The 14035-nt window shown below is 56.7% G+C and overlaps 1 protein-coding gene across 1 annotated transcript; it reads left to right on the forward strand.

The window, feature by feature from the left end:
* The first annotated feature begins 5817 nt into the window (after positions 1 to 5817).
* LOC102459400 (avidin-like) lies at positions 5818 to 11016 on the forward strand. Its single transcript, XM_075917100.2, has 4 exons — positions 5818 to 5977; positions 8652 to 8862; positions 9593 to 9713; positions 10850 to 11016. The coding sequence occupies exons 1-4, from the start codon at positions 5906 to 5908 to the stop codon at positions 10881 to 10883; spliced, it is 438 nt and encodes a 145-aa protein (XP_075773215.2). The 5' UTR covers positions 5818 to 5905; the 3' UTR covers positions 10884 to 11016.
* The last annotated feature ends 3019 nt before the right edge of the window (positions 11017 to 14035 follow it).

Here is a 14035-nt window from a genome sequence, read left to right on the forward strand (position 1 = left end):
AGAGAGCTGCACAGGGAGTGAAGATGCCTCTGACCCTCTCTCTTGTGAGTCTGTCTGTGTGCCTGAGAGGGGATTATCTGTGAATCCACCTGAGGGGCCAGAGATAACTCAGGGAGTAAGGGAAGTGCAGGAGGAATTGGTTGGGGCTCAGCAGGGCAATGCTACTGCAGAGCCAGAGAAGGGTGAACTGCTGCTTAAGGAAGCTCATAGGGAGGAGAGTCCTGGCAGTGCTTGTAGCAAGCAGTTTGCTGTGACTGAGGGAGGTGACGATGCCTGGCTTGGAGAAGGCATTCAGGAGAAAGCTCTGCCTGTAAAAGGCAGCAGCTTGTTGTGTGAGGCACTTGTTGCAGTGCCTGGCAGACAGAACTTGTCTGTTAGCAATGACTCCACTGACTTGGATGTAGACAAACCCAGTGTGGATGGTTATGGAGAAGTCTCGGAGGGACTGAGGGTTGTTCCAGATGAGGCAGGAACAGCCAGAGAATTGGAGCAGGCTGATGACCCAGTGACTGTGGGTGACCAGCTTGCGGGGAAGTCAGTGTGTGTGGGACAGGATTGTTCCCAGGTGAATGAGGAGAGTGGGAAGTTAGTGTCTCAGATTCAGGAGAAGGACTGTGTAGCCAAGTATGCAGAGCAGAACAGCTGTGTGGTCACTCTCCCTAGGATGCAGGAGATGGCAGTTATGCTCCCATCTCTGGACACTGTGGACACTCATACTCAATCAGGGAGGTTGATATCTGGTTCCATGTGGAAACAGAGGTTAGAGAGGGACAGAGGAGAGACTTGGGAGTCTACAGCTCACTGCTGTTACCCCACTGAGTGGGGGAAGGGGGAGAATTCCAGGGCCATTGTGAGCCAGGGAGTCACGCCCAGCCAGCCCTTTGTCTTGGTCTGGCCAGAGGTTTCAGGCCTGGAGCCCAGAGGACAAGGGGGAGGGACAGGACTTGTTTTGGCCAAGAAGATTTGCAGTTTAAACCTGAAGGGCCAAAACTGCAATGGTGTGGGGCCAGAGAAGGGGCCTGACAGAGAATTTCAGTATACACCTGATGTAGGATTGTTCTTGTTACCGATGTTAATTCTTGTAACCAATGTATTATTGTTGCAGAGAATTGTAACGGTATACAGTGTGCATGAGTTTATGAAAATACCATGTAATCTGTCTGGAGATGTACCAAACGACAGACGGTATGTAAGGGGACACTGTGATGTTGCTATTTCGTGGTTAACACTTGTAACTGGTCTTGGAACTTCTTACAGGACAAAAAGGGTTCCAGCCAGAAGGTCCTGTGTAAGAAGGGAAACTGAGGCACACCACCATTTTGTTGGGGGAGGCCTGTGATGCCCTCAGTGATGTCACTTCCTGCATCAATTTTGCGTTGGGGGTGTCACGTTGCTGAATTGGAGGGAAGCAGCCAGATCGCTGCTGCACCCCTAGGTGGGGGTGTTGGCCCCAGAAATTGGTATGGGGGGAGCCATGTGGGGTATTGAATGGGAGATTATTGTTTGTTGATCTTATGTACGCTATTTATGTGAGTGTATAATGTCTGTGTGTGTAGGTAGGAATCTGTAATCTGTGTGGAAGCTGAATATTTCTGTGAATGTGGTTGAGCATTGCTATGGACAGGCTGAGTAGTGAAGCCCTGTGGGACAATGGCCCTTGATGGCCCAAAGACACACCTAAAGCAGGAGGGCGGAGACCCAAGAGCTGCCAGCAGAGAGAGGCTGAGGACCAGGTGACCGGCTGAGACCAGAAGAGGCCAGGGAGGGGGTATAAAGAGGCCATGTGGTCGATGCCATTTGGTTCTCAGCTCAGCACTTCATCCCAGAGGCAGCAGTGCAGGGATTGAAGAGCCCGGAAGACCTGTGAACCCATCCTGATCGTAGGATGTGCAATAAGATCTTTTAAACCAGCAGCTGCAACATCTCTGCTAGAGCCTGCATCGAGGACTGGGAGATTCGGTGCATGTAACGTACTGTACTTTAATAACCTCACTCTCAGGCTTTTCTTTCTTGTGTTAATAAACCTTTAGATATAGATTCTAAAGGATTGGCCCAGCGTGATTTGTGGGTAAGATCCAGAGGGTAAATTGACCAGGGATCTGTGGCTGGTTTCTTGGAACTGGACAGGACTTGTTCGGGGTAGGTGGGATTGGGTGCTAGGACCCCCCACCTGTGTATGAGGCCCGGGGCCATCTGGGGCACGGATATTGCTGGGGCGTCGGAGGGGTTTTGCTCGGGAGGCTTCAGGCAGGCAGCTGAAGCGCTCTGTGGGACTGGTTTGTGGCTTGTTTGGAGAGGTCGCCAGTCGGGGGCTGTAAGTAGCCCCGGATTTGAGCAATTCGCCCTGAGCGGACGCCCTCAGCTGTGCCCAGACACGGCCCGGTCCGTCACAGATGGGTCTACAGTTCTTTCCAGCTCTTCGATCCCTGCACTGCTGCCTCTGGGATGAAGAGCTGAGAACCAAGATGGAGTCGGCCACATGGACTCTTTATCCCTCCTTCCTGGTCTCTTCTAAGCTGGAGGGAGTCATGTGGCCAGTGGCCAGGTGAGTCTTTGGCCTCCAGAGATCCATTGTTCCCTGCAGCTTTGCTCATTAGCATGGCCATGGGCAAACATTCCCGGCCCATGCTCTGCCTCAGACAGAATCTTTCAGCATCAGCACAGAGCGCATGTTTATAACTCCACACCCAGACGTCACACAGGTGTATGAAGAGCAGATCCAGGATCCGTAGGCCAGCTTTCATCTGACACCTCACATGGCCCCCTTTGCACCACTTTTGGGGCAAACACCCGCCACTCCCCCCATGGGCGCAGCAGTAATCTGGCTGCTTCCCTAAAATCCAGTGACGTGACACCTTCTGCAAGCAACAGCTCGTGTTCCCCTGGCCCTGCTGAGCCACCGCCAACTCCTCCTGAGTTCCCTTCCCCCCTGGACAGGCCGGTCTCCACAGGGAAAGACACAGACTCCTCTGGGGGGAGATCAGAGATCTCTCCCTCCCCCTTCTAGGCTTCGGCTGTCCCCAGAGCTAAACCTGGACCCAGAGCCCTCTCCTCAGCCAAACTAGGCTGACAGGCACCCCCTGCAGACAAAGAACTGGGAAGAAACCCTTCCCCCGTAGGTATACGGCCCCCCCAGCAGCCAAACTGCCAGGCTCCACACACAGGATGCTCACACTGAGCTCCCTCAAATAAGTCACCTTCAGCTTGTGCAGGTTGGGTTGTACCGACCTCCCCAGCCACCAACTCCTCCCCCTCCAGAGTTTGATCCTTTTCCTCCACTAAAACTTCACGCTGGTCAGCCCCTCCAGACCATTCCAGAAGGACACTTCCCTCATTCCTGGGCTCTCCCTGCGACTCCAGCCTCCCCTCTGACATGCAGAGACCCTCAGGCAAACATCGAGGAAAACTTTTCCCCATAGGACTGACTAGCCACAGACAGCTCCTCAGAATCACACTCGCCCCCTTCCCAAACCTCACGCCTGTTCTGGGGCTGGTTAAGGTACCAGCCTGACTCTACATCTGATCCCTGCCATAACCACACCCCAGCCTGCCCCAGATGCTTGTACACTGAACCCCGGGGAGGATACAGGCTCTGTCGTTCTGCCGCTCTCTGGGTCTGGAGTTCCGTGGGATGTTGACCAGGGACTGGAACGTTGGTGGGAGCAGGACGGGCAGTTGGTGGGGCCTTCGCTTTAGCATCCTTTCCTGTGTTTCCGCTTCTATTCGTCTGGTCTCGGCCTTTATTCCGGCGATCTTGGCCTGTGCTGCTGCTAGCTTGGCCAGCTGTTCTCGCTCAGCGCACTTCTCCTCAGCCTCACGCTGTGCGCGCTTTGCCTCTGCTTCCGCTTTCATTTCTGCTAGCCTTGCTTTTCTTTTTCTTTGGCTTCTGTTTGCTTCAGTCGTGGTAAGAATCCCACTTCTTCCTCAGGCAGAGCTCTGCCGGCTGCCTTGCAGGCAGCTTCCCACAGAGAAGGCATTGGCGAGGGGGGAGGAGGGTGCTATACCTTCCTCCTGCCGTCTCAAGGTCACTCCCCCTTTGCCTCACAGGGGCCTGCTCCTGTCTCCTCTCTTTGGGGAATGAACCTGTCCTAGAGCTGGACATGGCGCCTTAGCGACCCTAGCTAGCCAGTTGTCCCGAAGGCTAGAAAACCCCCAAACTGGTTGGGATGGTCTGTGTCTGGCTTAAGCTTAACCCAGCACAGAAACAAAAGAAAACCAAGAGGAAAAACTGCAAAGCTTGCAACTCAAAACAAAACCCTGTGTCCTTTTAAAATGTCTGGGGGTCTCAACATAATCCCACCGCTGCCACCATGTCACGGCTCCTTCCCCCCCTCGGGCACAATAAATGCAGACGTGGGGACCAGCAAAAGTAACCCAAAGCCTTATCTACCAGGCTTTGGTGTAAACCTTCCACCCAAAATCTTAACAACCCTGGATTTTGGGAATAAAACTTCCACTGCCACCACCCAAGTACTGATGTGAAAAATCAGGGGAGAGATCAATTGGGAAATCTCAGCCCTAAAGTACAAACCAGGACACCCTATTAACCAATCCCAGGTTAATAAGAAGAAAAGAGAAAACTTTTATTATCAGCACAATATTCCTGTTGCAAGCATAATGACTGGATGGAATAATAACAAAATATACTCCTGGGCTACGTCTAGACTGGCAGGATTTTCCGCAAATGCTTTTAATGGAAAAGTTTTTCTGTTAAAAGCATTTGCGGAAAAGTGCGTCTGGATCGGCAGGACGCTTTTGCACAAAAGCACTTTTTGCAGAAAAGCGTCCGTGCCAATCTAGACGTGGTTTTGCGCAAGAAAGCCCCGATCTCCATTTTCGTGTTTCAGCTGTCTGCACTGGCCCTCTTGCACAAATACATTTACGCAAGAGGGCTTTTTCCCGAACGGGAGCAGCACAGTATTTGCGCAAGAACACTGACAATCTTACATGAGATCATCAGTGTTCTTGCGCAAATTCAAGCGGCCAGTGTAGACTGCTGGCAAGTTTTTCCGCAAAAGTGGCTGATTTTCCGGAAAAACTGGCCAGTCTGGACACAGCCCTGGTGTCTGTCCCCCTCAATAGCTGGAGAGAACTGTCCAGAGACAAAGGAGGGAAAACCCAAAACTCCTTTCTCCCAGTTTGAAATTCCTACTGACATTCCTATTGGCCACTCCACCTGGCTAGGTAAGGGACATAGTTAACCCCTTAGTCCCCAGGCTGCTGGCTAACCCTCATGAGCATGACAGCCTCACTTGGCATATTGTGTCCCATTCTGGGCACCACATTTCAAGAAAGATGTGGAGAAGTTGGAGAAGGTCCAGAGAAGAGCAACAAGAATGATGAGAGGTCGAGAGAACATGGGCTGTGGGGGGAGGCTGAAAGAACTGGGCTTGTTTAGTTTGGAAAGGAGAAGCCTGAGAGGGGCCATGACAGCAGCTTTCGGGTACCTAAAAGGGTGTCACAGGGAGGAGGGAGAAAACTGGTTCTCCTTGGCCTCTGAGGACAGGACAAGCAGCAAGGGGCTTAAACTGCAGCAGGGGAGGTTTAGGTTGGACATTAGGAAAAAGTTCCTGCCTGTCAGGGGGGTCAAACACTGGAATAAATTGCCCAGGGGGTTGTGGAATCCCCATCCCTGGAGATACTGAAGAGCAGGCTGGACACACCGGCCAGGGATGATCCAGAGGGTGCTGGGTCCTGCCGTGGGGGCTGGGACTGGACGCGGCCACTCGAGGTCCCTTCCCGTTCCAGGGCTCTGTGATTCTGGGAAGTTCGGTGCCCAGCGGGCCCATCTGCCCACAGGAAACCGCTTTCAACAGCAGCCGTTGTGCAATTGCTGGCACTGCGAGGCTGCTGGGCTATAAAGCAGGAGACTCCCTGGCACCCAGGCAGCTTCCACGCCGAGAGGATGGGGAAAGTCGCCTTCTCCCTGCTCCCCCTCCTGGCCGTGGTGACCCTCGGGGCCTCGTCAGATGGAGAAGTATGGGGCAGACAGGGCTGGGGCAGGGGCCAAGGGGGTTGGAGAAGGGCCGAGGGAGCTGGTTCTGGGCAGGTGGGCAGAGGTCGAGGGGGCTGGGTGCTGGGCAGGGACAGGGGCTCTTAGGGTGGGGGGGACTGATGGCGACAGCGTCAGGTGCTGCAGGGGCTTTGGGGAGGCCAGAGGGGATGGGGACCCCCGGGATCCTGCTCTGGAGGGAACGCAGCAGCCTCTCTCTCAGCAGCGTCTGGGCTGAGCTGCCGGGAGCCCGTGGGGTTCCCCCTCCCCCAGGGGCGGGGGCAGGGACGGCTCCGGGGTTTGCGGTCGTGGAGGGAGAGGAGCCCCGGTGCACCCAGCAGGTGACGGGGCCAGGGTGGATTTGGCACTGGAGGAGTGAGGGAGGAAGCAGCAAATGCTCCCTGTGAATTTGTGCCGATGGGCAGCGCGGGGCTGGGGCCCTCACATCTGAGCAAGCTGGGGGAGCCGCGTCCCACGGAGCTGAGACAGGCTGTCCAGCAGGCTCCTGCAGGTTCCTGTCTTCGGCGCTGGGAGCCCGTTGGGTGCACTGGAGCCGCCGAGGGGCCCTTGGCCATGCCCTTGGCAGGTTCTGGTGGCACTGGGCACATGGGAATTCCCAGCCCGGGTTTGCCCCGGCAGCCACTGAACTTTGCTTCCCCTCCCCCCCGGTGAGGCAGTGCGGAGGGTGCAGTGAGGGGTTCATGTGCCCAGAGCATCTTCTGCCTGAGGCCGGCAGGCCGGGCTGCACCCTGCCCTGAAGCAGGAGGGTCAGCGCCCTCCCACCCAGGCATTCGCTCCAATGCGGCTCTTCTGCTTCCCTCTGGCTCCAGCCTCCCTCGGAACTTCTGGGTCTTGTCTGTTTTGGCCTTGGTGAGATCCTGTGCCAGGGAGCCCCACAGCCCATGGGTCACTGGGAGATGTGCTGCCCTTTCAGATGCATTGATTGCACAGGGAGCAGCCTCCTCCCTCCGTGTCCGGTGCTCATCGACTCTCGCAGGGTCCCTCTGAGGTGGGACGGCCAAACACGGCCCCAGCTCTTTGCAGGGGCTCCCCAGTGCTCCAGCCACAGGTACATCAAACCAGTTGTCTTAAGGGGATGGGAGAAGGCTGAGCACTCGAACGTCAGGAAATACCAGGTGCCCAGGCTGCTTTGCCCACCCACCCTGCCTCAGGCCCTGCTCCCACTGCCCCGACGGGCTGCCTGTCAGTGCCACTGGGCGGAGCGTGTGCTGCTCCTCTCAGCCTGCCCTTGCGGGGGGCGGCTCACCTCAAGCTCCCAGCAGCCCCCAGTAGACACTTCCTCCTGGTTTCCTCCTGGTTGTTTGAGCCTCCCTCATCATTGGCCAGCACGGGAGACAAGGGGACCCAAACTCCATCCTCTCTGCGGCCCCTCCCTGTGGTACAGGGCAGGACACCCCCCTGCCAACGCCAGCCCTTCCCCAGTGCTGCAGTGAGACTTGGGGGGGGACACCCCGGGCCTGCCCAGGGACAGCAGCTGTCTGGAATGTCTCTAGTATCAACTGCGTGAAGCTCAAACCCTGGGCCACCCACGCAGCCTCTTCCTGCAGGTACCTGCTTGTTCTTTCTCCTTTCAGCCCTCCACAGCCCTTCTCTCCTCAGCCCCTGCTCGCACTCTGAGCCAACCGACGGGAGCTTCTCAGCCTGTCTCAGGCGGTTCTTCATTGGCTCCAAGAGGTCTCATTAGTCTGGCTGCCTTGAGTCTGGAAGCCTCCTAACTGGCTCTAGGTTTTTTAATTGGCCCGAGCGCTCGGACTGTTTCTGGCAGGTCTCTGCTGGCATGCCCGGTAGTTCGGACTCCCTGCCCGCGGCTACACACGGCACAGGCTAGGTAGTTCGAACTAAAGTTCCTAATTTGAACTACCGTTACTCCTCCTGCAATGAGGAGGAGTGTGCGGGCCCGCTCCAGGGTGCACGGTGCATGCGCTGCCCGGTCATTGCTGCTGGCGCGCGCTGGGCTGTGCAGGGCCCCACGGCCGTGGGGGGAAGGGCGCTGCTGGCCGGCGCCATGGGGATGGGGGGAGCCGGTGCTGCGGGAGCCGGGCGCACAGCACCAGCCTGATGGTAGCTATAAGGGATGCCATGCGCCCCTTACAGCTGCCATCAGGCACCCCCCATCAGTTGGTGCCCCGGGCAGCTGCCTGGCTCGCCCACCCCTCAGTCCGGCCCTGCTTCTATAAATCCATGGCACGCCCACATCCTGAATACTGGGTACAGATGTGGTCTCCTCATCTCCACAAAGATAGACTGGCCTTGGAAAGGGTTCAGCGAAGGGCAACTGAAATACTGAGGGGTTGGGAACAGGTCCCATATGGAGAGAGATTAGAGAGACGGGGACCTTTCATCTTAGCAAGGAGGAGACGGGGGATAGGCTATAGGTCTACACAGTCATGAGCGGGGTGGAGAAAGTGAGCAAGGAAAAGCGGCACCAAACGAAATGAAGAGGCAGCAGGGGGCGGTTGCTGCGGGAAGGGGACAGGCGGAGGAGGGATGAGGCGCATACCCAGCCTGGAGCCAGCCGTGCCTGGGAGGGGAGGGAGACACAGGCTGCCCGTGGGTCCTGGGAACCCCTGGCTTGTGGTTCTGTCCGGAGCTCTCTGGGCTGAGCCTCGGACCCACCCTGCTCCGCTCCTGCTCTCAGTGCCTGCTGACCGGCTCGTGGCGGAACGACCTGGGCTCCAATATGACCATCTCTGCCGTTGACTCCACGGGGGCCTTCTCCGGCAAGTACCTCACGGCGGTGTCGGCCACCTCCCGGCGCATCCTGGAGTCGCCCTTCGTCGGGTTCCAGCATCCCACCAACGAGACCGCGCAGCCCACCTTCGGCTTCACCGTCAAATGGACGTTCACAAGTAGGTGGCCCTGGGTCCGTGCCCCGGTGGGGAACTCGGCGCTAACCCCTCGGGGGAAGCCCTGGGCTGGCCCTTCCCGCCCCGGCCCTGCTCCGGCCCCTGCCCTCAGCCACTCGGAGCCCATCACTCGCAGCAGCCTGTCGCTGGGCTGGTGCCGGGTCTGGTCCCCAGGACTGGCTGAGGGCTCTCGGGCGGGTCTGCTGCTGGCCACAGGGCCTGGCTGGGCATAGCCGGACACCCGGGTCCCTTCCCACCCAGCGCGCCTGCCCCTCGCCAGAGCTCTGCCTGCACCGCTGCCCTCTGCCTGCTTCTGGGGCTCCGTGTGTGTGTGGGATGGGGGGCAGGAGCATGTCCCTGGGAGGAGGGGGCTGTGAGACGGGGGGGCATGGAGGAGGCAAACCAGAGCCATCTGGAGCCAGCCTCGGGGGGAGGGGGGAACTTGGCCTTTCCACTCAGACGGGGCAGGAAATTTTAACGCATTTCCCCAGCCTCGTTCCCGGCCAAGGCTGAACCGTGCAGGAGCCTGGCGCGGGAACCTCCATCCAACTAAAGAACCAAAGGCCAGCCACCCTTACCACTAGGCACTGCTGCCTGCTCCGCTCTAACGCCTCTGGCCTGGTCTGGAGCGGTTTCTTCCGCTCCCATTGTGCTTTAAGCAGCCCCTCTACCCCAGCTCTGGGTTTGTCTCTCGGGGCCTCCCTGACAGTTGCTCCTGGCTGCTCCCTCACAGACAACACCGCCGTCTTCGTGGGCCAGTGCTTCATGGGTGCTGACGGGAAGGAGTTTCTGAAGACCATGTGGCTGCTGCGTGCGGCGGTCGAGTCCCCAGGGGACGACTGGAAAGCGACCAGGTGGGCAGAGGAGGTTTAAGGTTTCCTGGAGCCCTGGCCTAGAGCAAGTGGAGGGCCCCCCCCTTTCCATCTGCAGTCACGGCCCCCCCTTTCCTGCCCCTTCCCCAGGCCCTGCCCCATTCCACCCAGGCCTCCCCGTCTGCCCCTCCCCGCCGCAGCCCTGCAGCCCCCTTGCTCCTTCTCCCCCCGCCATGGCCCCAGGACCGGAGAAGCTCTCTCTGTTCCCTGGGGCGCAGTGGGGAGTGAGAGCTCTTCCAGTCCCAGGGCCGCAGGGGGGACTCAGGGGCTGCCCTGGCCGGGGGCTTCCCCCATCTTGCAGCTTCTGCTGGGATGGGGAGTGAGCTACTGGGGGGGTCCGCTGTCTGGTGGCTGCTGCCATGCAGTGAGGTTGGGGCATGGGGCCTTCCCCCATCCCGCTCCCCTGGCAGCTGGGGCTCTGAGCCTCCACTGGTGGGGTGTCTCTGCTAGGCCCCCGCTGGCCCTGCCCTCCTCATGGAGAGGCCCATGGGGGAGGGTCTGCCAGCCCTGGGGCACCTCCCTGAGGACCAAGGCCAGACGGGCTGGCGGCCGTCAGGAAGGAGGCCCAGGTGTTTATCCCGGGCTGGGTGGCTCAGGGCAGCACTGGGGTCGCCAGCTCTTTGTGAACTTTCTGGCCAGACTCGAGTCCCCAGCTCAGGCAGGGACCAAGGGGGGGCTCTGGGCTGTGCTGCTCGGGAGATCAGTGGGGCTGAGCTGGTGGCCCCAGCTAAGGGCACGATTCTGTCCCTGGGATTTTGGGGGGGCCAGTCGCGGGCAACAAACAAACCAAGAGCCTGAGACCTGCCCAAGACTTTCACTGAAATACCCGGGCGGGGGTGGGGAGCCAAACGGAGCCCGTGGGGCTGACCCCACCGTGGCCCCTGCCCGGCCCCAGGGCAGACCAGGGTGAGACCGAGAGTGCAGGATGCTGAGAGCTACTGAACCAACCTGCAGGGCTGGGCTGCGGGAACCGCCAGGCCTGGGCCTGGGCCAGCTTCCGTGGCGCCGGTCACCTCCAGCAGCCCTGGGCTGAGGCTGCTCCGGCCCCGCCCAGGACGTTGAACTGCGGCAGGGTCCTGGCCGTGCCTCTGACTTGTCCTGAATTGTCACTTCCCCAGAGTCGGCACCAACCTGTTCGTCCGCAACCCATGATGGAGCCGGGGAGACGCCGAGGGGCGCGACGGTGCCCGTGAACCTGGCCTCGGATCCGCCTGCGGAATCGCTCTGGGCTCCCTCTGCCCCAGGCCGCCCTGAGCTCCTGCCCATAAAGCTCTAGTGCTCCAGATGAGCGAGTCTCTGCTGTTCTATCCTGCTCCTCCCTGGGGTGTCCCCGCTGCTCTCCCCTGCCGGGTTCCCTGGAGGCGCCAGTCAGAGGCGTAGTGAGCGTGTTACGCGCCCGGGGGCCAAGGCAAAATGGTGGGGCCCCAAACCCGGCGCATAGCTGCCCTCGATCCTGGGAGGAGTGGGGGCCTCTTATGGGTCAGGGGTCACTGGCCCACAGAAAGATAAGTCAGGGAACACACAAGTGAGATGCAAAAAAACCCCAAACCCTCCTCGCCCCCCCAGTACTCCACTCATGTGGCCCCTCCCTCCCCTGGTACCCCAGTCCCATGGGGGGTAGGTAGGACCGAGGCTGAAAACATCCGGCCAGATTAATTCTTCTGGGGTCTGAGGGTTGGTGGAATTTGTGGGCCCCTCCCACCCTGGGGTGGGGCCGAAATGAGGGATCCAGTGTTCCGGACAGGGCTGCCAGTGAGTGGGGTAGGGATGGGGGTGCAGAATTTGAAAGGAAAATAGGCTACAGGAACAAGCTGGGGGTAGGTGTCTGGCCAGGGGGTAGGGGGCAGGAGCAGAGTTCTGGTGGGGCCCTAAGCAGGGGGTACCCTGAGCAGGGGGCAGGTGCGGCCCGGGGCAGGGCACTCGTGGAGGTCTGGGCAGAGGGGCAGGGTACCAATGGGGGGTCTGGGCGTGGGGGGCATGGTATTTGGGTTCTGGGTGCGGGGGGGCATGGTATTTGGGTTCTGGGTGCGGGGGGGCATGGTATTCATGGAGATCTGGGCAGAGTGGGCAGGGGGGCAGAGTACTCATGGGAGTCTGGATGGGTGGCAGAGTACATGTGGGAGGTCTGGACGAGAGAGCAGGGCACTCATAGAATCATAGGACTGGAAGGGACCTCGAGAGGTCATCGAGTCCAGCCCCCCGCCCTCAAGGCAGGACCAAGCTCCGTCTACACCATCCCTGACAGATGTCTATCCAACCTGTTCTTAAATATCTCCAGAGAGGGAGATTCCACCACCTCCCTTGGCAATTTATTCCAATATTTGACCACCCTGACAGTTAGGAATTTTTTCCTAATGTCCAATCTAAACCTCCCCTGCTGCACTTTAAGCCCATTACTCCTTGTCCTGTCCTCAGAAACCAAGAGGAACAAATTTTCTCCTTCCTCCTTGTGACACCCTTTTAGATATTTGAAAACCGCTATCATGTCCCCCCTTAATCTTCTTTTTTCCAAACTAAACAAGCCCAGTTCATGAAGCCTGGCTTCATAGGTCATGTTCTCTAGACCTTTAATCATTCTTGTCGCTCTTTTCTGTACCCTTTCCAATTTCTCCACATCTTTCTTGAAATGTGGCGCCCAGAACTGGACACAGTACTCCAGCTGAGGCCTAACTAGTGCAGAGTAGAGCGGCAGAATGACTTCACGAGTTTTGCTTACAACACACCTGTTGATACAACCTAGAATCATATTTGCTTTTTTTGCAACAGCATTACACTGTTGACTCATATTCAACTAGTGGTCCACTATGACCCCTAGATCCCTTTCTGCCATGCTCCTTCCTAGACAGTCGCTTCCCATCTTGTATGTATGGAACTGATTGTTCCTTCCTAAGTGGAGCACTTTGCATTTCTCTTTATTAAACCTCATCCTGTTTACCTCTGACCATTTCTCTAACTTGCTAAGGTCATTTTGAATTAAGTCTCTATCCTCCAAAGAAGTTGCAACCCCACCCAGTTTGGTATCATCTGCAAACTTAATAAGCGTACTCTCTATCCCAATATCTACATCATTGATGAAGATAGTGAACAGTACGGGTCCCAAAACAGACCCTTGCGGAACTCCACTTGTTATCCCTTTCCAGCAGGATGTAGAACCGTTAACAACAACTCTCTGACTACGGTTATCCAGCCAATTATGCACCCACCTTATCGTGGCCCTATCTAAGTTATATTTGCCTAGTTTATCAATAAGAATATCATGTGAGACCGTATCAAATGCCTTACTAAAGTCTAGGTATATGACATCCACCGCTTCTCCCTTATCCACAAGGCTCGTTATCCTATCAAAGAAAGCTATCAGATTAGTTTGGCATGACTTGTTCTTCACAAACCCATGCTGGCTATTCCCTATCACTTTATTACCTTCCAAGTGTTTGCATATGATTTCCTTAATTACCTGCTCCATTATCTTCCCTGGGACAGACGTTAAACTGACCGGTCTGTAGTTTCCTGGGTTGTTCTTATTCCCCTTTTTATAGATGGGCACACTATTTGCCCTTTTCCAGTCTTCTGGAATCTCCCCTGTCTGCCATGATTTTTCAAAGATCATAGCTAAAGGCTCAGATACCTCCTCTCTCAGCTCCTTGAGTATCCTGGGATGCATTTCATCAGGACCTGGTGACTTGCTGACATCTAACTTTCCTAAGTGATTTTTAACTTGTTCTTTGTGTAGCCTATCTTCTAAACTTACCCTCTCTCTGCTTGTATTCACTACGTTAGGCACACCTCCAGACTTCTCGGTGAAGACCGAAACAAAGAAGTCATTGAGCATCTCTGCCATTTCCAAGTTCCCTGTTACTGCTTCTCCCTCCTCACTAAGCAGTGGGCCTACCCTGTCCTTGGTCTTCCTCTTGCTTCTAATGCATTTATAAAAGGTCTTCTTGTTTCCCTTTATGCCTGTAGCTAGTATGATCTCATTTTGTGCCTTTGCCTTTCTAATCTTGCCCCTGCATTCCCGTGTTGCTTGCCTATATTCATCCTTTGTTATTTGTCCTAGTTTCCATTTTTTATACGACTCCTTTTTTATTTTGAGATCATGCAAGATCTCCTTGTTAAGCCAAGCTGGTCTTTTGCCGTATTTTCTATCTTTCCTACACAGCGGAATTGTTTGCTTTTGGGCCCTTAACAACGTCCCTTTGAAATACTTCCAACTCTCCTCAGTTGTTTTTCCCTTCAGTCTTGCTTCCCATGGGACCTTACCTACAAGTTCTCTGAGCTTATCAAAATCTGCCTTCCTGAAATCCATT

Source organism: Pelodiscus sinensis, chromosome 6 (genome assembly GCF_052426305.1).
Source record: "Pelodiscus sinensis isolate ZL-2025 chromosome 6, ASM5242630v1, whole genome shotgun sequence".
Lineage (NCBI taxonomy): Eukaryota > Metazoa > Chordata > Testudines > Trionychidae > Pelodiscus > Pelodiscus sinensis.

Excerpts from the sequence above, each read along its gene's own strand:
- LOC102459400 (XM_075917100.2), top strand. The coding sequence starts at position 5,906 with ATGGGGAAAGTCGCCTTCTCCCTGCTCCCCCTCCTGGCCGTGGTGACC. Across the intron at positions 5,978-8,651 it reads GGGCCTCGTCAGATGGAGAA|TGCCTGCTGACCGGCTCGTG; the intron begins GTATGGGGCAGA and ends TCCTGCTCTCAG. Across the intron at positions 8,863-9,592 it reads CGTCAAATGGACGTTCACAA|ACAACACCGCCGTCTTCGTG; the intron begins GTAGGTGGCCCT and ends GCTCCCTCACAG.